At 39.1% G+C, this 23,399-nt stretch overlaps 1 protein-coding gene across 4 annotated transcripts in view; it reads left to right on the top strand.

The window, feature by feature from the left end:
- The window catches only part of SLC25A13 (solute carrier family 25 member 13), a 185,185-nt gene that overhangs the window by 72,733 nt on the left and 89,053 nt on the right, over positions 1-23,399 (top strand). For all 4 annotated transcript variants that reach the window (XM_047096290.1, XM_047096289.1, XM_047096291.1 and 1 more), the window contains one exon: positions 19,658-19,797. In XM_047096290.1, coding sequence (XP_046952246.1) covers positions 19,658-19,797 — 140 coding nt within the window. The remainder of the gene's footprint in view (positions 1-19,657; positions 19,798-23,399) is intronic.

Here is a 23,399-nt window from a genome sequence, read left to right as displayed (position 1 = left end):
GGGTGGGGAGGGAGTCATACAATGTAGCCTGGGCCTTTCTGAGGGATTCATCCCTATTTGGGATTAAACTAAAAGGGTTATGCATACTACAAGGAAGATCCCCAAATGACCATCAGCTTGCAAAATAATAGCTGACTTTCAACATTTTTTCAGAAAGTAGAGAAGCATCATCCAGGAGAGGTGGGTGCTGTGTATAATAGGGTTTTACCCCAGTAAACTGACAAAATCATATGGGGGACATGGGAGCCTAAGGAGTGTTTTGACATCAGGTATCTTTAGAAGAAGCTAGCAATAAGTATGTTTTCCAAGAAACTCATAATGGGGTTGAAGAAATTTTTTTAAAAAGTGGAGTTGGGCAGAAAAGAGGACTGACTTAATCTTGGTCTCATAAACCCCCAGAATTAAGAGAATCCCAATCTGTGAACTGGGTGTCTCTCTGTGTGATGCTGTTTGAGGTCTGTGCAGTAACACTCCTATGTCTGGTTGCATCCTTAGCTCCTTGTAAACCCTTCACCCAAGAATGGCCCTTTTGTGTTTCAGATGGTTGCCTGGGTGTGTGTCTTTGGGAGGGGTAAGCCTGAAGAGGTGAGAGAGGAAGGGCTCTTTTTTTCTTTTTTTTTTTTTAACCTCCCAGATTGGCTCAGTCAGGTGGGGTCATGAGGGAAGCACTGTTTCACAGGATACAGAGGTTCATCTGGGGCCTTCCCTTGGCCCTGTAGGCCAGGCAGGAGAGTGGCCTCAGTTCCCCAGGTTTCCTGGCCTTGCATTTCATCCAGAGGAGAGCAGTAACACTCTTCATCTGTACACATAGTGGGTTTCCATGTGAGGGCTTATTGGAAGCCAGGCTTCCATGACTAAGCTCAGTAGGCACCAGTGTTTGTCAATAAGTCAGCAGTATTCATGCTCCCACTAATGCTGATTCTGGTACACACCAAACAAAAATCAGGTGGTGTGAGGGACAGATAATCAAGTGTCACATTTCAGTGAAGGCTTGCCCCACTTTCTCGAGGCCTCATTTATGTTTAGCATGTTTTCATGTCTAGATTAGTCCCTGTGTTTGCTACAATGAAAAGATCCTGATTAGGCCAATTTTGTTCCTTTGGTATCTAATTCATTATGTTCACCTGTTTCATTTGAGGGAAAGTATATCTCCAATATTTTGTTCTTACCATATTTTCTTACTTTGATACCTGATATTTTTAAATGCATTCTGAAATGTCAACAAATGTGTAACGTGGGTAACAGGATTTCAGCATAAGAAAAAAATTCTACTTAACAGTTTGCAGTTCTGTATGTGTAGAGAAAAAAACATTTTGTTCTATTTTTTTTTTTTTTGCATTTGTGGCCTATTTTATATATGATGGTGATTTTTTTACTTTTAATCTTTAAAGCATACTGTATATAAGCATAGCATCTGTACAGATGAATGCACAAATCATAAGTGTACATCTTGATGAATTTTTTCACAGTGTGTATAGTTGTTCTGTCATCATCCAGATGAGAAAGAGAATAGTGCCAGCACTCCCTGGGCCCCTTCCCAGTTATTGTCCCCCAGGCCCAGTGGTCACAGCTGACATCTACCGCCATCAGTTGGGGTTGCTTGTTTTTAAACTTGACAAAAATGGAAAGATACAGAATATACTGTTCATCCTGACTTCTTTTACTCAAATAATATTTGTGAGATTCAGCCACGTTTGTGTTGTGTGTATTTTTACTTTGTTGTTTTTCTTTGTTGTATGTATAGTATTCCTCTGTAGGATTCTTCCCTAGTTTGCTTATTCATTTTGCCATTGGTAGACGTTTTCACACTTCCAGTTTTGGCAGCTGCAAATAATGGACTTTGAACATTCTTTTATGCATCTTTGGGATGTGGGTGTGGCGAGCATTTCTAGGAGTAGAATTTCTGGGTCATAGAAAATGTGTTTATTTGGCTCCCATAGATACTGCCAAACAGTTTTCCAGAGTGTTTGTGCTAGTTTACATTCACACTGTCAGTGTGTAAGAGTTCTCTTTATTCTATGTCTTGGCTAACACTTGGTATTACTAGTCATTTTTATTTTAGTGATACTTCGCCATGTGGCTTTAATTTGCATTTTTCGGATTATTACTGGGTTGTGCAACGTTTAGAAAAGATTTACTCGCCATTTGGGCATCCTCTTTAGTGGTGTTGTGTTTGTCTGGTAGAGAGTGTTCACAGGTTGTGTATCTCACAGATAACTTCACTCTCAGACTTGTACTTCCACTCACTTAATAGAGCCCCAAGGAATAGAAATTCTTGATTTTAATGTAGTTAAATGGTCAGCATTTTCTGGTACAGATACTGCTTTCTGTATCCTGTTTAAGAAATCTTTGCTTACCACAAGGTCATGAAGATAGTATCTCCTATGTTATCTTCCAGAAGTGTTTTCGTTCTCCTTTCAGAATTTTTACTCTTTCTAGAATGTGTTTGGGTTTTTTGTTTACTTTTGCGTGTAGTGGGGGTCACTCCCCAGTCCCCCCCGGATATCTAGTTTCCCAGCACCATTTATTGAAAGGATTGCTCTTTTATTGCCCTACAGTGATACAGTGATGATAAATCATTTCTCTCTTTGAACTCTGTTCTTCTGTAATTGTCTTTCTGCAGCATCCTATACTTTCTTAATTACTACAGATTTGTAATAAGTCTTGATTTCAGATGAATCCTCCAACTTTATTTTTTAAGATTATCATGGCTGTTTTTGCCCTTTTGAATTATCAAAATAATTTTAGAAAAAGTAGTTTTCACAAAAATCCTGCTGAGATTTTGAATGCTGTTGCATCGAATGTTTGTAGTATGTTTATGTATATCTATATGTGTATACATTTTTGACTGCCTTAAGGTTTCTTTGAAGTATTTAAATAAAAGCTTATTTAGTAATAAATGTTAGTCTGCCTGTTGCACTGCATTTGGAAAATGTAAGTTGGCGAAGACACAAATTTTGAAAGGGACAGTATATATCTGTGATTCATCATCTAAAGATGCTAGTGGATGTCTGCCATTTTGTAGATGGGTCTGTTGCCAATAGGAATCCATGCTAAACCTTTCAGAAGGAAGGAACAGGACCTATATTTTACCTCTGAACTGAAGAGTAAGCATAGTTTTTTTTAAAAAATACATAAATATTAGTCGATTTATATTATGTTAACACATTGAATATAACAAATGGAACGGAACTTCAGAATACTCAGAATTTGAACATCACTAATACTGTCAAATTTTGACTAATGTAGTGGGAGAGAAGGATGTACAAAAGAGAGTAAATCATGGTGGCAAGCAAGCAGGATAGGAAGAGGAAAGAGGAAATGGTATTTTTTGATGGTCTAGTCATTTAACCAAAGTGAAGAAATAATAAATAAAGTCACATTATATTAATCATAAATCTCTACACCATTATATAAGGAGATATTCATAAAAACTTCAATTTGTAATATTTAAGGCCTTACCTCTTTAAAATATACATTTTTTGAGTATCAACGTGATTTCCTTTTTTTTTTTTTTTTTTTTTTTTGAGCATTGCTTTTATGCTAGATCAGGGACAATAGACTTTTTCTGTAAAGGACCAGAGAGTAAATATTTTAGAGCTTTGTGGGCCTTAGGGTCTCTGTCACAACTAGTCAACTCTGTTGACTGTTCCCATGGACAGTGTGTAAATGAATGAGTATGGCTATCTTCCAATAAAACTTTACTTATCAAAACAATTGGACTAGTGGAAGATAAGTTTTCTTACCGGTCCACCAGAGTATTAACAGGAACATATACAAGTTGATGATGTTAATACTAGGGATTAAGACACTTAATGGGTATGTTCTGATGATATTTGGGTGATTACAATGATTTATGAAACCAAGAAGGTTCTCCTCTGTACACAATATGGTTTGGTTGTCTTTGTTGAGAAAATGGCTTTTGGGGCACCTGGGTGGCTAAGTCGGTTAAGCGTCCAACTTCGGCTCAGGTCATGATCTCACAGTTTGTGAGTTCGAGCCCTGCATCAGGCTCTGTGCTGACAGCTCAGAGCCTGGAACCTGCTTCGGATTCTGTGTCTCGCTCGCTCTCTCTGCCTCTCCCCTGCTCACACTCTGTCTCTCTCTGTCTCAAAAATAAATAAAACATTAAAAAAAAAGACTGAGAAAGTGACTTTTGAGCACAAATTTGAAAGAGGTAGGGGAATTGATCATATAGATACAGGGATGGAGGAAGGGGAGAGATTGTCCTAGACTAAAAGAATGGCTGTCATCCAGGTTCAAAGACTGGACTGTAGTTGGCACATTTGAGGAACTACAAAGAGGACTTGTGTGAGTCAGAGAGAGCCTCATAGGAAAAGAGCTCAGAGAAGTAACAGATCAGATGGAGTAGTAAGGCTCTTCCGATCAAGGTTAGGGCTTGGACCTTGATGGTAAGTGAACTGGGAAACCATCATAGGATTTTTTTTTTTTTTTTTTTTTTAAGCAGAGGAATGATATGAGCAGGTTTATGTTTTAACAGGATCACTTTGGCTGCTCCTTTGAGAATAGAGCATGGAAGGGACAGAGTAGAAAGAGAAGGATCAGTTAGAAAGCTATTGTAGTAATCCAGGTGAATGATCATGGTGGCTTGGACCTGAGGGAGGTGAGGGGTATTTTGAAGAGAAAATCAACAGAGTTCTCTGATGGATTGGATGTGGGCTGTGAAAGAAAGAGAGGAGGCAAGAATGATTCCAAAGTCTTTGGCCAGTTGGAAGGGTGGAGTTATCAACCAAGATGGGAAGGGCTGCAGGCTGGGGGTGGGAGGAGAACAGGAGGTAACTTTTGGATGTGGTAGTTTGATGCCTAATAGATATGTCAATGAGGATGTCAAATAGGCACTTAAATTGAGTGTGGAATTTGGGAGATAGAAATTTGGTAGTTATCAGCAAATAGTGCTTGAAGGCATTTAAGTGGATGAGAGAGAAGAATTAGTAAAGCGGGATGTCTCTCAAATCTGACTATAAGAGTGGAGATACAGAAATGACAAGATTAAAAAATCTTCCTATGAGAGCTTACATTTTAGGGAGAAGGTAAACAAATATATGGTGATCTGTAACATAAAGCAATCTAAGTGGGTAGGAGAGATAGATGCTATCTGAGCTGCCCTAGAGCAACAGTGTCTGAACACTGAGGTGACATGTGGGCTGTGGATGCCAGGATCTTGGAGCTGTGGAGGTCTGGAGGTGATGTTCACATGGGAGGTGCTGTGACAGTCTAGGCAGGATATAATGAAGTCCTGGACTGGACTTGTACCTCTGGACCCACCAGGGTCATTCATGAGAATCAATCGTATGTGACTTGGCTGTGGGGGAAAAGGGGGTCAAAGAAAAGGAGGGAGGACCCAATGGTAGCTGCTGAGCTTGTTCTGCTCTAGAGATATATGGTGTTATGTAATCTCTTTAGAGAAGGAACGTACCTGTCATTTTTATCTTTAAGTTGATTGATCACTTATTACATACTTGCCTCTGGTCTGAGTGCTTTCTCTGTAATTTGTTACTTAATCCTCAACAACCTAGGAGGTTTATACTATATAATTCTCATTTTTCTGATGAGGAAATGGCCTTGGGTTTTTTGTTTTTTGGTTTTTTTTTAATTTTTATTTTAGAGAGAGAGAGAGACAGAGCACAAGCGGTGGAGGGCAGAGAGTGAGGGAGACAGAAGCAGGCTCCAGGCTCTGAACTGTCAGCACAGAGCCCAACGCGGGGCTCAAACCTATGAACTGTGAGATCATGACCCGAGTCGAAGTGTAACCAACTGAGCCACCCAGGTACTCCTCCTTGGGAAGTTTAAGTAACTTGTCCACAGTCATGGAGTTGCCAGAGTAGCAGCCTGGTGACAGCCAAGTGTTTGTTGTTGACCATGTCCTGCTGCCTCCCTCTGGTGGTGGTTGTGCTCTGTGAGGCGGGCTGCCTTCTTAGTGAAGGTAGGTGCCAACTCATCGGTAGTGGTTTCAGTCTATATCAGACATGAGGGGGATTTAATAATTTTTCATGAAGTAAAGAATAATAAGCAAATGCATTAGTAAGGAGTTTGTTTCTATGACTGCAGTGGAAAGTAATGATAAGGAAGAATGTACCCGGATTAGAGTTCTTGGTATATATAGAAAGTTGCCCTGGTGACACACATGTCCACGTAATTTGTTGCCGTGCATTTGATATAGTCTCTACCCAGGAAGCTTTATCTTTTGACATGACCAGAATTCTAAGTACAGGGGGTGTCCTGGAGTGGTGGGAGGTAGGGAAGTGGTCCACGGGTGGAGGATGTTAGAGGAAGCCTTTGATTGAAATATGCAACGTAAGAGCTATGGGTGCCATTTGATGGAGTGCCCATCACAGGCTCCTGGGCAGGAGTTTTTATTTAATAGGAGAGGCAGTTGGGAGTCCCACAGGGTCTTCAGAGGACAAGGACCAGATCCAAATGATCCTTGGAAAAGGTAGGTTTTCTTGCATTAATTGGAGTGGGGCACAGCCAGAGGCAGACATGCCTATGATCATTGTGTGGGCTTTGCAGTACCCGTGTAAAGCAGGCAGATGACCACTCCCTTTATGTGAGTAGAGGAAGTGAAGGTCAGGGTTTGAAGGTGTGGCGTAGACACATTGTGAATAGTGATTTCCCACTTTCATTTCCCCTAGTTTCTTATTTGAGGATGCTCGGAAAGCAAAGCCTATTCCTTAGTATGAATTTTCAGAAAGAGTGTGTGTGTGGGGGGGGGGGTGGTTAATCTGACATATTTAGTGCACCCACCAGTGATTGGTCTCTTAATGATGCTAATTTAACTGTTCCTATCCTTTGATATTTCTTCTGTTGTTGGATCTGCAGGAGGCAACAGTAATAGCTTAGCTCAATGGTAGTGGAGGACCTGAATCTTACTTTCGTCTGGCAAACATCACAATTGGACCCCTTGAAAATCCAAAGTATATTCTATACCACAGCACTTCCTTAGGTTGAAATCTAAAATTTTTACTTGCATAATGCTATTGCATGTTTTTCTGTTTCTTTAACTTTATCTTTTCATTACAGCGAACAAAATTTCATGAACTGTTTTATCATGCAATTTTATTTTTTAAAAAAATTTTTTTTTTTCAACGTTTATTTATTTTTGGGACAGAGAGAGACAGAGCCTGAACGGGGGAGGGGCAGAGAGAGAGGGAGACACAGAATCGGAAACAGGCTCCAGGCTCTGAGCCATCAGCCCAGAGCCCGACGCGGGGCTCGAACTCCCAGACCGCGAGATCGTGACCTGGCTGAAGTCGGACGCTTAACCGACTGCGCCACCCAGGCGCCCCTTATCATGCAATTTTAAAGTGATTCTTAGTATATGAGCATAAGCAACCACTTTCATTATGTATGTGGTAGTGGCGTGTGTATGGGTCTGCATTTTTTTTTTTTGCGGGGAGAGTTCTGCCATTTTTGATTGAACTTTAAAGACAGGAATTTTTGAAAGACGGGACTTCTCGAATCTGGGGCTCTGGGTAAGTGTCAGGGAGTCCGTGAACAGCCATAGCTGTCAGTAATGCTTTGTCCAAATGAGCATTTGCTTTTAGCAGATCTCAAAGAGGTCAGTGATCTGCCAAAAGATAAGAATGGCTTTTTGTAGAGGGACAGATGAACAAGGAGACATATTTCTTATTTAAGACTTCTCCAGCTGTTAAAAACTTCAGTTGTAATATAGTCTATGCCCTGTGCCGCACTGGGGAAGTTTTGACTGGCCCGCTGCTTCAGCTCTGTCAGTTGACCTGGAGTCCAAAAGAAACCAGCCCAGTTTTGCTCTTTTATTGGAAACTGCAGTGGCCTCTTGTCCTTTAATCTTCGCTATTGAACGAGATTGTGCGTTTGGGTACCTTAAAGTATTGGTGTTTCCTGTTTATGTTAGTAAGTGTTGCGTGAAAAAAGGATCCTCCTACTAGACAGTCATAAAGCTTGACAGTTTTAGCTTATTAAGGCTCTGAGAAATCCTGCAGAACAATAAATTCATCTAACTTTGTTGAACTCATTTGAACAGGACCTTTCTTTTGTGTGTGAGGCCTACCCACGATCTACAGAACTAGTGGCATGATCTCTCATGCCCTTCTCTAGTTCATTCTTTGATGTGGATGGTGATGTGTCTGGAGGGGCCTTTCTGGGCTCACGGTTAGATTTGTCCCATAACACCTGCTGTGGCGACAGTGGAGTTGGCATGCTCTGGGGATAGGCAGGCTGGGTGATGTGACGACATATGCGGAAACAGTCTGCTTCCGTCATTTTGACTCAGGGTGCAGAAAAGGAGCAGTTAAAATTATGGAAATAAGTTTTTGAAGGTATGCACCCAAACTTGATAATAAATATAAAAAGCTAGAGGAATGGAAGAGGACAGAACTCACCCAACATTTTTTTAATCTCACTGGGAAGATCATTTGTTAGCATGTTTGTAAAGACACTTGGAAAATGAAATATTCAAAAGTTAAGCGAGGGGAAAAATAGTTAAGAGTTGGAAGGAGCATTATTTGGGGGAAGTTCTTTGTTAATATTGATTCTGATTTGGGGGTTTCAGAAAAATTGTGTGTTATTTTGGTGAAAGAGGCTTACTGCTGTACAGTAGATTTTAGTTTTTATGTTAACTCTGAGACTCAAGTCCATTTTCTTATACACATTCCAATAGAGAGTAAGAATATTGAATAAGAACAGTGTGAGTCTTGAAAGGAAATAATTTCCACACTGATAAGAATTGTGGCATGCCTGGGTACAGAGTGTCTTGACTGAGATCCCAGACACTGCTCAGAAGCTGTTCCAGTTCATTGGGTCAAAAATCCACTATTTACGAAAAGCTAAATACGGATTTGCACGATTGACCATAATGGGTTCAATTTTCAAAGATCGTAGTATCAGGGAGCACTTCCAGGTGGTGGGATAATTTGAGAATCGTCCTGCTCAAATGGCTACAATATTGTACTTGTTGCTACTTCATCACTCCATTTTAAAAATAGGGCAGGGGTGGGGGGGAAGGCCTGTTGAGAAGGTGGAAGAATGTCAATTGGGGACTAAATCACAATAACCTTGTGAAGCCACTCCTTAGTTAACAACTGCCTGAAGGTTAGCTGTTCTTTAGAAGACTGTCGGTGTGGAGAGGCTGACTGGGGGCTTCTGCCCCTGTGGTGTGCGTGTGCATGTGTGGGTCAGGTGGAGGAGAGGAGAACGTGTGAATAGGGGAGAAGGTGTCGAGAACAGAAAGCTAACAGTAAATCCTAAAAGTTGGAGCACTGGGAAAATTTGACTATTTTAAGCTGTACTGCTCACTTAAAAATAGGAAAATTACACCATTATTCTTTCAGTATGAGGGAGAGATAAAAATACAGTTTTTCTAAATTGGAAAATTTGCTGTAATCTTGCTGCTAATGACTGATTTCTTCCAACAGTTGCAAGGCAGTTTTTGCTCTGATAGGTTGATAAAGGAAACAAAATCAAGAACATATTGGAAGTTCTCAGAGAAAATTACAGTTTAGGTATGTGTTGGGGGTGGATAGTTAGACATTTTAATTGAAATAAAACAGTTTTATACTAATATGGGATCACTGTGGGTGTGCATTTGTAGTACATCTGCTCTTGAAACATTTCAGTAGGGTTAGATATATGTTCATGCTTTTGCAAGAACATTATTTTTGATTACATCTGTCTAAGGAAACTAGCTTAGGAAATTGGTTTGTAAAACAATATAGATATATTTGCATTTAGAGAATGTGTTAGGGATTCCGAGTACTGCTTTAAAAAGTTGGAATGTTTCGGTTGTGTTCTCTAGGGGTGAGGAAAGTTAACAATAATTAATGCAACAGCTGATTAAAAACAAGCTTGTACGTCTGGAGAGTGACTAATCTGTGCCTTCAAACATCACTTTAATGGACCTACTTTTGATGTTATTAAAGACTGCTAATGGTTCATTCTACCCAACTGAAAGTAACTCTTCTAGCATATAGATTGAAAACATCTCAGTTGACCACTCACTTTTAATTAAAAAAAAAATTTTTTTTTTAATGTTTATTTATTATTGAGAGACAGAGCATGAGCATGGGAGGGGTAGAGAGAGAGGGAGACACAGAATCGGAAGCAGGCTCCAGGCTCTGAGCTGTCAGCACAGAGCCCGACGCGGGGCTCGAACTCACAAACCGCGGGATCATGACCTGAGCTGAAGTCAGACGCTCAACTGACTGAGCCACCCAGGCGCCCCACTGTCTATTTTAGATAATGCATGTGATAGAAAATTAATACAAATGCTAGGTATCTGCCAGCCTTTAACCTTTTTTTTATTTTTGTGTACCAACATTTGCAGTAATGAGTTAAACAGTGTAGTAATCTTGTGGATTCATAGAGCCATCAGATTTTAGAATAGGAAGGATTCTCACCAATAAGATCATGGGTTTTTGTTGTGATAGCGTGGAGGTGTTCATTACCACTGTGGACTCCCTGGTTCCATCTCGAGTCTACTGAATTAAAGTCTTAGGGCGTGGGGCTTGGGAATTTGTTTTAAAGAAGCTCTCCAAGGATATGTCATTTACACTGCAGTGGAATAATGGCTGGTGTAGTTTCTGGCTTTCTTTCTTGAATATGGAAACAGGCCCAAAGAGAAGGGAAAGTGACTGGTTTTGTAGGAACAACAACTTTGTTTTCTGGCTCTGTGAGGTGGAGGATGCTTTTTCTAGGATGCCCATGACTTCATCAGAGTAGTCCTGTCCCTCTCTAAGTACAGAATTGGAAGAGTTGGAAATTAGCCCTCATTTTTACATACAGCACCACAAAAGTATGACTTGGGTACAATATTCAGCTGAGCTTGCCTGTGTGTGTGCAGTGTGCGTGTGTGCTTAGTTTTTGAAAGCTACTTATCACCACTGTACCTACATGTTCAGAATAATAATAATAGCAAGTATACGGGGGCTTACAGAGAACTCAGTTTTAATGAGAAGGGCCGCATGTGTGAAGTACTTACTGTGTACTTACTCTATTTTAATGGCACCCATTTTCCCCCTAGAACTTTCTTGAGCGAGTGTGAATTGTAGCCAGAATACTTCTTTCCTCTCCAGACCCTTAACTGTGATTAATATAAAAAGGCACTTGTCAAAAGGGTTTGAAATGGCAGCCTTGATACTGGAGCATGTGGCAGTAGAGATAGGTCTCCATCCACTCACTCCATTATGTTATTTAACTTACGAATTCAACAATTTGTCTTTTGCTCCCTGCTTAAAATACGATGGCCATATATGCTGTTGTTAACAATATCAGCAGGGTGGGATATTATTTCCCTTAGAGTGAAACCACGACTTTCTTTGAGGATTAGGCACGTGTTAGAAAAAAGCACCCCGGCAAAACTGTTCAGAGAGAACGTGCGGGTTGTTCGCCAACTCTCCCTCTGCCTCCAAGAGGGATTTCTTTCCGGTTTAATAGAAACATCCTTTTTGTGTTATTGTATTAATGAAATTTTTAGGATCCATGGGAGAGATATTATGCTTCAGTGTTTAAAATAAAGTAGCTTGATGAACCTTTTTTATTTGAATGGGAAACCAGTTTTCCTTGATTTGCAGCTTCAAAAAGTGGATCTTTTGGAAATTAAAGTGCATTAATTTAGTTATTCTGTGTGGAAACAAGAACATAGAAAGTTAAATTTGCATAAGTGAAGACCTCGATGATTTCAGATTATAGTGTGGTGGAGGTTAAGAAATAAGAGTCCATAGAATTTGTAAAAACAAATTCAGTCTAACCACTTAATGGCATGTGCAAGTAATTTGTCAATTAAATAGTCCTACTGTCTGAAAGATCTTCAAAGTAAAGAGTGGAGGTTCTTAATCGTTCTTAATTTCATACTTTCAAAAACATAATAGAAAATTACTAAATTTTTGATCACTTTTCATTCAAAAGTTTAATGTATGAGCTAAGAGAAGGATGGATTTTAAGTATTTGAGGAAAATTATTGCTTTTTGAGAAATGTATATGATATTCCCAAATCACACTGTGCCTGCTTTTTTTTTTTTTTTTGGTATCATTTGTAAATATTTGATTCCCAGATAACAATTTTTATTATCATTAAGACTTGAGATTTTGGAGTTTTACCATTTTGATGGTCACCTACTATGTTTAGAACATTGTGATAGGCACATTTAGCTCCAGAACAGTGCTCCAAGATAGATATTTTACTCCCATTTTACAGAGAGAATTGAGTCAGTAAATAATTTGCTTAATGTTAAGAGGCAGATCTGACAGTCCCAGGTTTAAAAAAAAAAAAACAAAAAACTTTATTGAAATATAATGCATCCACTTAAAGTGTATCATGTAGAGGTTTTTAGTATATTCACAGGTATGTGAAACTATCGCCACAATTGTAGAACATTTTCATCACCCCAAGTATATTTTTCTCTCTCCATACCTTAGCAATCCTCACTCCCCCTTCCTGCTTTCTCCTTGTCCCTCTAGTCATAGGCAACCACTAATCTAATAAGCATTTGCTTATTCTGGAAATTTCACATAAATGGAATCATACAAAATGTGGCCCTTACAGACAGGCTTCTTAATATGTTTTCAATGTTCATCCATGCTGTAGCATGTTACAGTACTATATTCCTTTTTATTGACAAATAATACATTATTATGGACATACCACATTTTGTTTATCCATCCTTTAGTTAATGGACATTTGGATTGTTTTCGCTTTTTGGGCATTATAAATAGTGCTACCATGATCATTTGTGTACCAGTTTTTATGTGAACATATGTTTTCATTTCTCTTGGATGTATACCTAGGGGTAGAATTGTCAGGGGATTTGGTAACTATGTTTTAACTTTTTGAAGACTGCCAAAATGTTTTGCTAAGTGACTACATGGTTTTACATCCCCACCAGCAATTTATGAGGGTTTTGATTTCTTCATATCCTCACCAATGCTTGTTATTAGTGGGGATAAAGTGATTATCTCATTGTGATTTTGGTTTGCATTTCCTTGATGGCTAATGATGTTGAGCATCTTCTCGTGTTTATTGGCTGTGTATATGTCTTCTTTGGAGAAATGTCTACTCAAATCCTTTGCCCACTTTTAAAATTGGATGATTTGTCCTTTTATTATTGAGGTGTAAGAGTTCTTTCTGTCTTCCAGAGTCCTTTCTTTATCGGATACATGATATGCAAAATTTTCCTCCCATTTTGTAGTCTATCTTTTCACTTTGTTGGTGGTATCCTTTGGAGGACAAAAGTTTTAAATTTTGACAAAATTCACTTTATGTATTATTTTCATGTGTTACGTGTGTCATAATCTAAAAAACCATTCTTAATCCAAAGCCACAGAAATTTATGCCTATGTTTTGCAGTAAGAGCATCACAGTTTTAGCTTTTACACTTAGGTCTTTGCTCTGTTTTGAGTTAGTTTTTGTATATGGTGTGAGGTAGGGTTTCTAACTTCTTTCTTTTGCATGTTTGGATATCCACTTGTCTTACAAACATTTGTCAAAAAGACTGATCTTTCCATTTTGAATTGTCTTGTCATTCTTGTTGAAAAGCAGTTGACCAAAAATGTGTTTATTTCTTGACTCTCAATTCCATTCCATTGGTCTGTATATCTGTCTTTAGGCCAGTACTACACAGTCTTAATTACTGTAGCTATGTAGTAAATTTAAAATGCAACTTTATTCTTTTTCAAGGTTGTTTTGGCTATTCTAGCTCCCTTGAATTTCCACATGAATTTTAGTATCAGCTTGTCAACTTCTGCAAAGAAGCCAACTAGAATTTTGATGGGATTACACTGAATCTGTTGAGCACTTTGGGGGCATAGGTCTTCCAGTCTATGAAAATGGGCTACTTTTCCATTTATTTAAGTCTTTAATTTCTGTCAACAATGTTTTGTAGTTTTGAGATTATATGTTTTGCTTGCCTGTTGTTAAACAGGCAATAAACATTGTATTCTTTTTGAGGCTATTGAAAATGGAATTGTTTTCTTAATTTCATTTTCGTGTCTAGAAATGTCTTGTTGGACTGATTTATTGTATGGTTTTAACAGTTCTAATCGTTCTAATAGTTTTTTAGTGGATTCCTTAGGACATTCTATACACAACATCATATTGTCTATGACCCAGCTCTAAAAATCACAACTTTTTCTACTATAACCATACTCTATAGCCTGGGAAATTTATTATCTTAGGAGAAATTAGTTGACTTTTTGAAGTTATATTTAGGAAAGAAACAGTTGCCAGTTTCTAATTGTCTTTTCATAATCTTTAAAAAACTACAGTAGGCTTTTAGGCCGGAAACATTTGTGGGGAAAGCAGAGTCCCACAAATAAAATCAACGGATCCTTGTGCTTATTTGGTGAGGTCTTGCTTTCAATAATATTGCCGTTATTTGGTGATATTATGGGAACTGTATGCCTTCCAAACATGGTTTGTTTGGCACAGACTGAAATAACAATGATTATACTTTAAGAGATAAGCATTCTAATTTGTTTTTACTTTCAGGAGGAGTAGTGCCTGAGCTAAGAAAAGTATGACTTTAAATACCCAAAACATATAATCTGATGCTTCATTGCGATTTCAGTGCTAATTCAGTTTTGCTTCTTTGCCTGTCTGACCTCAACCTGGGGGTAAGATTTTAAGCCTTGTGTTTTAGACTAGGAGGGATCTTCTAGTCTTCCTTTTAAGTTAGTTAACTCATTCCTTTTAAGTTAGTGATAAATCTGCCATGTGATGGTTATTTGAAAGCCGTCAACTGGTAAGTTACGAGTTCTAGTTACATATGCAGTTCACTGAGCCCAATAAGTAACCAAAAAGCCTAGGATATTTAGGGTTTCCACTTTCCCATCCAGGAATACAAGTTAGGTTTGGAAAGGCCAGGGGATGGTAAAGGTGTAGGTAGGATGGCCTTCAGGTTGATTCCTGGAGTCTTTCATCATAAAGCTCACAAATTTCCCATGGGAGCCAGAAGACAGAGCAGAATTTGAAAATCACTTTGGTTATTAGTTTCTGATTTTCCAGCTATAAAATAGGAGGAGTACTCTTACTGATCATTGCCTTACGAGGCATGGAGAAATCTTAAAACAATAAAATGTTAAATGAGAAAGCTATTTGTGCTTCCTGAAAGGAAAAAAGAATATTAACCTGAGGTGTCTTCCAAAGTGAAGGGGGGAAATTCCAGGACCCTATTGTCACTATTGGTCTCATAGAGGTTTCTGTTCATGAAGCTACAGGAAAATGTGGAGCCCAAGCATTTCAGAAAGCAGGTGCCCCAGAATGACTTATCAGAGCAGGAGGAAGTGCTCTCGGACTTAGGAACCCATTCAGTGTTTTTGGAGAAAATGTGTGAGTTTTCAGGGTGGTAAAATTTAATGTTTTAATTCTTTAAAAGAGTTGATTAGTGGTGAAAATGAGTAGAAATATTGGTCGTTTTCCTCTTTAGCAAGAATCCTCCTTTCCCCTCAAACAGTCATCTGGTTTGTCCAGTTAGAACGACTTGGCAGTCTCACGATAGCAGAGTACGTAAACCTCTGGTAGGTAAGTGAGGAAACTTTTGTAGAAATTATACTAAATGGTAAAAAAATAAACAAAAAACAACGAACAAACAGAAACCCCTGGGTCTTTTTCTCTGCAGTGTCCCAGGATCAGCTCTTCTTCCCACAGCAACCTTTCCTTCACCATAAATGTGGCATCCACATTTATGCTGGTGAGTGAGGCTAGTGTCTGCAACTACCCGGAGCAGGATCTGTCACGTCTCAATGACCCCAGGTGGCTTTGGTCCAGAGCGCTCTGATTGGAGCCTTAATTCACTTCAGAGGAAATGAACCCTTCTTCATGCTATTTGCCCTCCACTGAAAAACTCCCTCACAGATTCATCTCAGTAAATCCCTGGCAGCCTTCAGGACCCAGTTCACGTTCTGTCTTTTCCAAGAAGCCTCGTTCTCTTGTGTCAGTGCCTCCCTCCTTCAGCTTCTGTTTCCTTACCACAAGTAGCAGGTTAGCACTTAAAGTGGAATAGTGTTGGGATCTGCTGTTTAGTTATGTCTTGTGGATTAGACTTGGATACGGCACCGTGTCTTCTACCACCTTTCCACTTCCCACATGGCTGGTGCAGTGCTCATAAGCTGGTGCTACTTCCAGGTTGATAGCTTGCTAGCTGGGGACTGGCATTCTTACCATAGCCAGAACATCTGGGAGCTGGTAATGGAGCACATAATGATTCAACCATTCTATATGTTACTCGGTGCTCACCATGATATTTAAATTTTTTTTAAGTTTATTTTTTGAGAGAGAGACACACACAGCACAAGCCAAGGACAAGGAGAGAGAGGGAGAAGGAGGCACAGAATCCGAAGCAGGCTCCAGGCTCTGAGTTATCAGTGCAGAGCCCAACGTGGGACTTGAACTTACCAACTGTGAGATCATGACCTGAGCTGAAGTTGGATGCTTAACCGACTGAGTCACCCAGGCGCCCCTACCATGATAAATGTAGTCATCATCTGTCACCACACAGCACTGTTACCATCTTTTTTTTTTTTTAATTTTTTTTTTAATGTTTATTTATTTTTGAGACAGAGAGAGACACAGCATGAACGGGGGAGGGGCAGAGAGAGAGGGAGACACAGAATCGGAAGCAGGCTCCAGGCTCTGAGCCATCAGCCCAGAGCCCGACGCGGGGCTCGAACTCACGGACCGCGAGATCGTGACCTGAGCCGAAGTCGGACGCTTAACCGACTGAGCCACCCAGGCACCCTGTTACCATCTTATTGACTGTATTTCCTATGCTGTACTTTTCATCTCTATGACTTACTTATTTCATAACTGGAAGTTTGTATCTCTTAATCCACTTTATTTCACTCATCCTCTCATACACCTTCCCTCTGGCAATCACCAATTTGTTCTTTGTGTTTAAGAGTCTACTTTTTTAATCTTTTGGATGTTGCTCATTTGTTTCTTAAATTCCACATATGAGTGAAATCATATGATACTTGTCTTTCCCTGTCTGACTTATGTCACATTATACCCTCTAAGTCTATCCTTATTATTGCACATGACAAGATTTCATTCATTTTTATGGCCGAGTAATATTCCATTATTTATACACACACACATACATACATACATACATACATACATACATACATACTATATCTTCTTCATTCATCTATGGATGGACACTTGGGTTCCATATCTTTGCTATTGTAAATAATGCTGCAGTAAACATAGGGGTGCATATATCTTTTCAAATTAATGTTTTTGTGTTCTTTGGATAAATACCCAGTAATAGAATTACCTAATCATACAGTGTTTCCATTTTTAATTTTTGAGGAACTTCTGTACTATTTTCCACAGTGGCTATACCAATTTGCATTCTTACCAACAGTGCGTGAGGGTTTCTGTCTCTTCACATCCTTGCCAGCACTTATTTCTTATCTTTTTGATTTTAGTCATTCTGACAGGTGTTCAAATAGCTCATTGTGGTTTTGATTTGCATTTACCTTTCCCTAATGATTAGTGATATTGTGCATCTTTTCATGTGTCTGTTGGCCATCTGTATGTCTTCTTTGGAAAAATGTCTATTTGGGTCCTTTGCCCATTTCTTTTTTTATTTTTTTTAGAGTGAGAGTGTAGGGGAGGAGCAGAGGGAGAAAGGGAGAGAGAGAGAATCTTAAGCAGGCTGCAGGCCCAGTGCAGAACCTGATGAGGCGATGGATGGATCTCATGACTATGAGATCACAACCTGAGCCAGAATCAAGAGTCGGCTCAACCGACTGAACCACCCAGGTGCCCCTCCTCTGACCATTTCTTAATCAGATTGGTTTTTTGGTGTCAAGTTGTAAAACTTCTTTATATATTTTAAATATTAACTCAAGATATATTATTTGCAAATATCTTCTTCCATTCAGTAGGTTGCCGTGTTGTTTTGTTGATGATTTTCCCTTCACTGCACAAAAGCTTGATATTTTGATGTAGTCCCACTAGTTTATTTTTTCTTTTGTTTCCCTTGCCTGAGGGTATATATCTAGATAAATGTTGCTATGGCCTATGTCACAGATATTTTACTGCCTATGTTTTCTTCTAGGAGTTTTATGATTTTATAAATGTGAGTCACATTTAGGTCTTTAATCCATTTTTATTTTATTTTTGTCTGTGGTGTAAGCAGGTAGTCTAGTTTTATTTTTTTGCATGTATCTGTCCAGATTTCCCAACACCATTTGTTGAAGAGACTCTCTTTTCCCCATTGTGTAATCTTGTTGCCTCCTTTGTTGTAGATTAACTGACTCTAAAAGTGTGGGTTTAGTTCTGGTTTTCTGTTCTGTTCCATTGATTTATATGTCTCTTTTTTGTGCCAATACTGTACTGGTTTGATTACTACAACTTTGTAATATATCCTGAAATCTGGACTGTGATACCTCCAGCTTTGTTCTCCTTCTTCAAGATTGGTTTGGCTATTTGGGGACTTCTGTGGTTCCATACAAATTTTAGGATTATTTGTTCTAGTTCTGTGAAACATGCTGTTGCTACTTTAATAGGGATTGCATTCAATCTGTAGATTGCTCTGGGTAGTGTAGACATTTTAACAATGTCCTTCCAAACTGCACTGGAAGGAAATAGAAAATTTGGACAGACCAATTACTAGTAACAAAATTGAATCAATAATCAAAAAGCTCCCAGCAAACAAAGGTCTGAGACTGGATGGCTTTACAGGTGAATAATGCCAAACATTTAAAGAAGAGTTATTACCTATTCTTCTCAGACTATTCCAAAAATAAAAGAGGAAGGAAAGTTTCCAAATTCATTCTACGAGGCTAGCATTGTGCTGATACCAAAACCAGACAAAGCCACTACAAAACAAGAAAACCACAGGCGAGTATCTCTGATGAACATAGATGCAGAAGTCCTCAGCAAATACTACCAAACTGATACTATATGTAAAAAACCATAAAGACTCTGCCAGAAAACTCTTAGAACTGATAAATGAATTCAGTAAATCACAGGATACAAAGTCAATATACAGAAATCTGATGCATTTCTGTATATTAGTAAAGAAGTAGCAGAAAGAGAAATTAAAATAATCCCATTTACAATTATACCAAAAAGAATAAAATATCTAGGAATAAACTTAACCAAGGAGGTTAAAGACCTGTACTCTGAAAATAAGAAAACACTGATGAAAGAAATTGAAGACAGTGCAAACAAATGGAAAGGTACCCCATGCTCATGGATTGGGAGAAGCGATGTTATTAAATCCTCAAGAACTTTTTAATAACTTGATAAATGACTGTGTTTAAGACTTGTATAGTGCTATATGTGTTTATGTATATGTTTCCTGCCACTAAAGATTGAATTATATCCAGTGTGTCTAGAAAATCATATTTGTTGAAACAAAACATGTGATATGATGATGTTAGATTTAGCTTATTACTTGGGTTTGGTTTCCTACTGCCTTTTAAGCGTGTGTGTGTGTGTCTTTTTTTTTTTCTCTTTATGGGTAGGATTGTTAATTTTGATTTCTTGACTGCATGAAGATTCCAACTTTTATTTTTGCCATGGTTTTATAACCTGTGTGGTTTTAAAGTTGAGTTACTTTTTACAAGAAGAAAGGAGCAATACCCTTTTAATAACGGATTGTACAAGGATAAACCTCATTTGTTTTAATCAATCTTTCTTTTCTCTTTTCAGAGGACGTTAAGCAAGTTTTTGGACAGACCACAATTCATCAACATATTCCATTTAACTGGGATTCGGAATTTGTGCAACTACATTTTGGAAGAGAAAGAAAAAGACACCTGACATATGCAGAATTCACTCAGTTTTTACTGGTGAGTGTAGCTCTTAGAGAGTAAATAAGTAAAACTGGGGTCCTGGTTTACCTGAAAACTGCTAACCTGCCCAGACCATTCTTTTGGAAGTATTTGTTTATTAGTGTGTAGAAACGATAGGATTAGATGGGTTCGTATAGACTGGGTAGAACCCTTTCACATTGAAAAGGAATATTCACTGAGGCCCCAGGAAATCAAGTGATTTGCTGAAAAGCTACATAAATCAGGAGGGGGCAGAATTGGAACTTGAATTTTTGGCTTATGATTGGTTCCACTGCTATTTACCAATATTTTGTTTTTCCTTGAGAAATGAACATGTCACCATCAGCATCTAACTGCAGAATTATTTCTCTTGAGGCCTTTTATAGATGAAGCATGGGGTCTGCAACCTGACTCCATATTGAAATTGCCTGGCAAGCTTTAAAAACTATTGTTATTTAGGTTCCACACCTCTAGAGGTTAGATTTGATTGGGGAGGTGGGCGGGGAGAACCTGGGCATCGGGGTATTGAAAGCTTCACAGGTGCTTTTCATGTTTGAGATACCAAGTTTGAGAATCACTGTTCACTTTTGTCCTCATCCAGGGTTGAACTCTGGGAGTTGTTTACATTTCCGGGGTGCACCTTCCTTGGCCTAGTTCTTCACACCTTCCTCTTACCACCCCCACCCCCATTATGTTCACATCAATGAGCCACTGATGATGCCAATGGAAGAGTAGTAACAACATATGTTACAGTCTAGTTTTCTCCCTGAAGCATGCTTTGTTAATTATTTTAATTCTAATATTAACATTTAGTCACTAGAGGTCAAATCTGTGTGGTCTGTAGGCTATATGAGAAACCACTCTTTCTTTCGGACTTCATGCATTTGTTTTATTTCTCTAACAATTAAATTTTATTTCTGTTTTATTAAATATAATTTTAAAAGATATATGTAAGGCCATTACTTTTCTGTGTTTAAATTCTGGGTCTTGAGGCAAGATTTACCAGGGACATTACCTTTTATTCACTAGAAATGTCCTCAGGGAGTATCCTGATGCCCCTGTTTCTTTTGTGTGCCCACAACTTTGCCAGAGCCTTCTGAGAAATGGGTGGAAAGTGGAGTGGGGTGGATATGGAGGGCACAAGAACACACACCTGTCCCATATGCTGTATTGTGTAGGCAGTTAGCATTTTGTGGTATCTACACCTAGGCACCAGCATATGTAATAGGTGGACTTTAATAGGTACTTCTCTTTTTGACTTTTAAAGGTATTGTTATGATATATAAAATTTGTCATTCTATTTTGTTTGCTTTTATTTTCCCAGCCTTAAAACAAGATATTTTAAGCATACCTTTGTATTTTTATTTTAAATGTTAATGTCTATGAATCCCCATTTTCAGTTCTATATAAACACAAACCTACTTAAATAACTCAGGAGGAGCATGGAATGTGAGTTGTTGGATTTTGCTGTTGTTTACACAAGACATTGGCGCGCAGTAGGAGGTGGTATTCATTTTGATGAGGAATAATTACAATAATGCTATTGAGACAAATGCCTCAAATTGACTTTATGGAACACAGCCTAATTAACTTTTAGCCTTAATGGGATGTTAGCAATAGTAAGGATGATCATGTTTCCCTTTTAAGCAGGTATCAATTATGCTGAATTGAGTCGGCTGTAAGCCACTCCAGCGGCTTCTAGGCCTTCTTCAAGATATGGAGAAGCTAGAGTCAAAGATTAGATGACTCAAGGATTACTGATTGTTTCTAGCTACAACTTGTATGGCATTCACTTACATTTGACTCCTTTTTACAACGGTAAATGGAAAAACATCCCACAGTCCTGCATGGGATGATTTTGACTTTGTAGCCCGAATACAAGTGCTTGCTGAACATACACTAGGTTCAAATGGTAATGGTGGATAATTATCTGTTAGGGCCTTGCCTTTGTGTTCCACTCTAGATCCACATTTAAAGGAATTAATGGATGTATCATGGTAGACTTTATGTGAATGTCAGTGAAATAGCCAGTTTTGATGTCTACTGTAGGGTCACCCCTTCTCCCCACCCAACCCACCCATTCAGATGTTTTATCTGCTTCCTTTGAACTCTTTTCTGAATGCAGCTATAGCTTCAAACCTCTACTTCAAATGCTTTGTTTGCTTCCTTTGGGCTCTTTTTTCTAGGCAGGAACTTCTTAAAGATATGAGAGAGCTTAATCTCCTATATATTTTGGGCTCTTGCTTTGTCAAGCATGCACCCGCCTTTCTGCTCTAGGGCAGGGCTCACAAATAGGCACCAGCTCCCTGGCTGGCGCCAGGGCTGTGAAAGCAGATGCTTGGCCGCTTAAGACGTGAAAGGGCTGCCACCGTGCATGCTGCTACCTGTCACCTGATGAGGAAGAGGAGCGGCCATAGGGACAGCTGAGAAGTGTTTGTGTTTTCAGGGAGGCTTAGTGGTATGTAGAGAAAACACTGTTCAATCCCACAGAAGGTCTTAGACGGGAATTCGGGTTGGTTCCAGCCAACTCAAGTCTCACGTGCGTGAGTTTCCTCTGCTTTATGTGTGTACACCTGTTTGTGACTGGTGAGCAGAGCCATTGTCTGCAAGGTCAGGTTTCTCTTTTCTTTATTTAATAAATGTTTTACTGTATCTAAGCAAGTGTGAGTGTGTTATAAGCCACCATGTGACTGTGAGGACTTCCTGTGTTCACATGTTCGTCTGCATACTATGTGGGCAGGCTGTGCGCTCACCGACGTGGTGCTGCTCATGGGCATGACCTGAATGCTGTGTTCTGTGCTTTGGTTTTTTTTTTTTTTTTTTTTCAACCTTTATTTATTTTTGGGACAGAGAGAGACAGAGCATGAACGGGGGAGGGGCAGAGAGAGAGGGAGACACAGAATCAGAAACAGGCTCCAGGCTCTGAGCCATCAGCCCAGAGCCCGATGCGGGGCTCGAACTCACGGACCGCGAGATCGTGACCTGGCTGAAGTCGGACGCTTAACCGACTGCGCCACCCAGGCGCCCCTGTGCTTTGGTTTTAAATTAGTGAAGTGGGGAATCAGTTTGGTACTTTTGAGCAAAATTTGCCTTGCTTCTACTTTACATGTAAATGATAGTGTTTTGGCAAGAAGCAGGGATTCAAAGCCTCTTTATCCTAGAGTCTTGTTCCTGGCTAAGAGGGATTTCAGAAACGAGGGGACCACGGTCCTTTTACCCCGTTATTGACACTATTGTATTTACAAGGCTGCTGTTCATCTCCCGGTCTGTCGTCTACCCATAACTGCGTGAGTGATGGTGTGTATGTGTAAATGTGAGTACAGTTTTATACGTGGGTATGTGTATGTGTATTTTTTAAAAATTATAAATGTTGCCACATCCCTCTATTCTTAGTTCTAATTTTATGTTTGCCAGTTGAAAAATAGATTTTAATATGCTTAATTTTTCAGAAAACGATTTGGAGAAATATTCTTTTATGCCTGATGGAACTCCTGTTCATAAGTGGTATTAACTTTAACTCTCTGTCCTATGCAAGTATTTCTCGTGCTGTGATTATTACTTCCTTGGTTGGGATAAACCACCCAACTGAGCAAATGTTTGCTGAACATGCAAGCTTTGTT

The sequence above is a fragment of the Lynx rufus genome, unplaced genomic scaffold (genome assembly GCF_022079265.1).
Source record: "Lynx rufus isolate CCGP_SWC_20201006 ecotype Redwood Valley unplaced genomic scaffold, mLynRuf1.p SCAF_4, whole genome shotgun sequence".
In the NCBI taxonomy this organism is placed as follows: Eukaryota; Metazoa; Chordata; class Mammalia; order Carnivora; family Felidae; genus Lynx; species Lynx rufus.
This window is presented reverse-complemented; position numbering and strand designations above follow the sequence as displayed.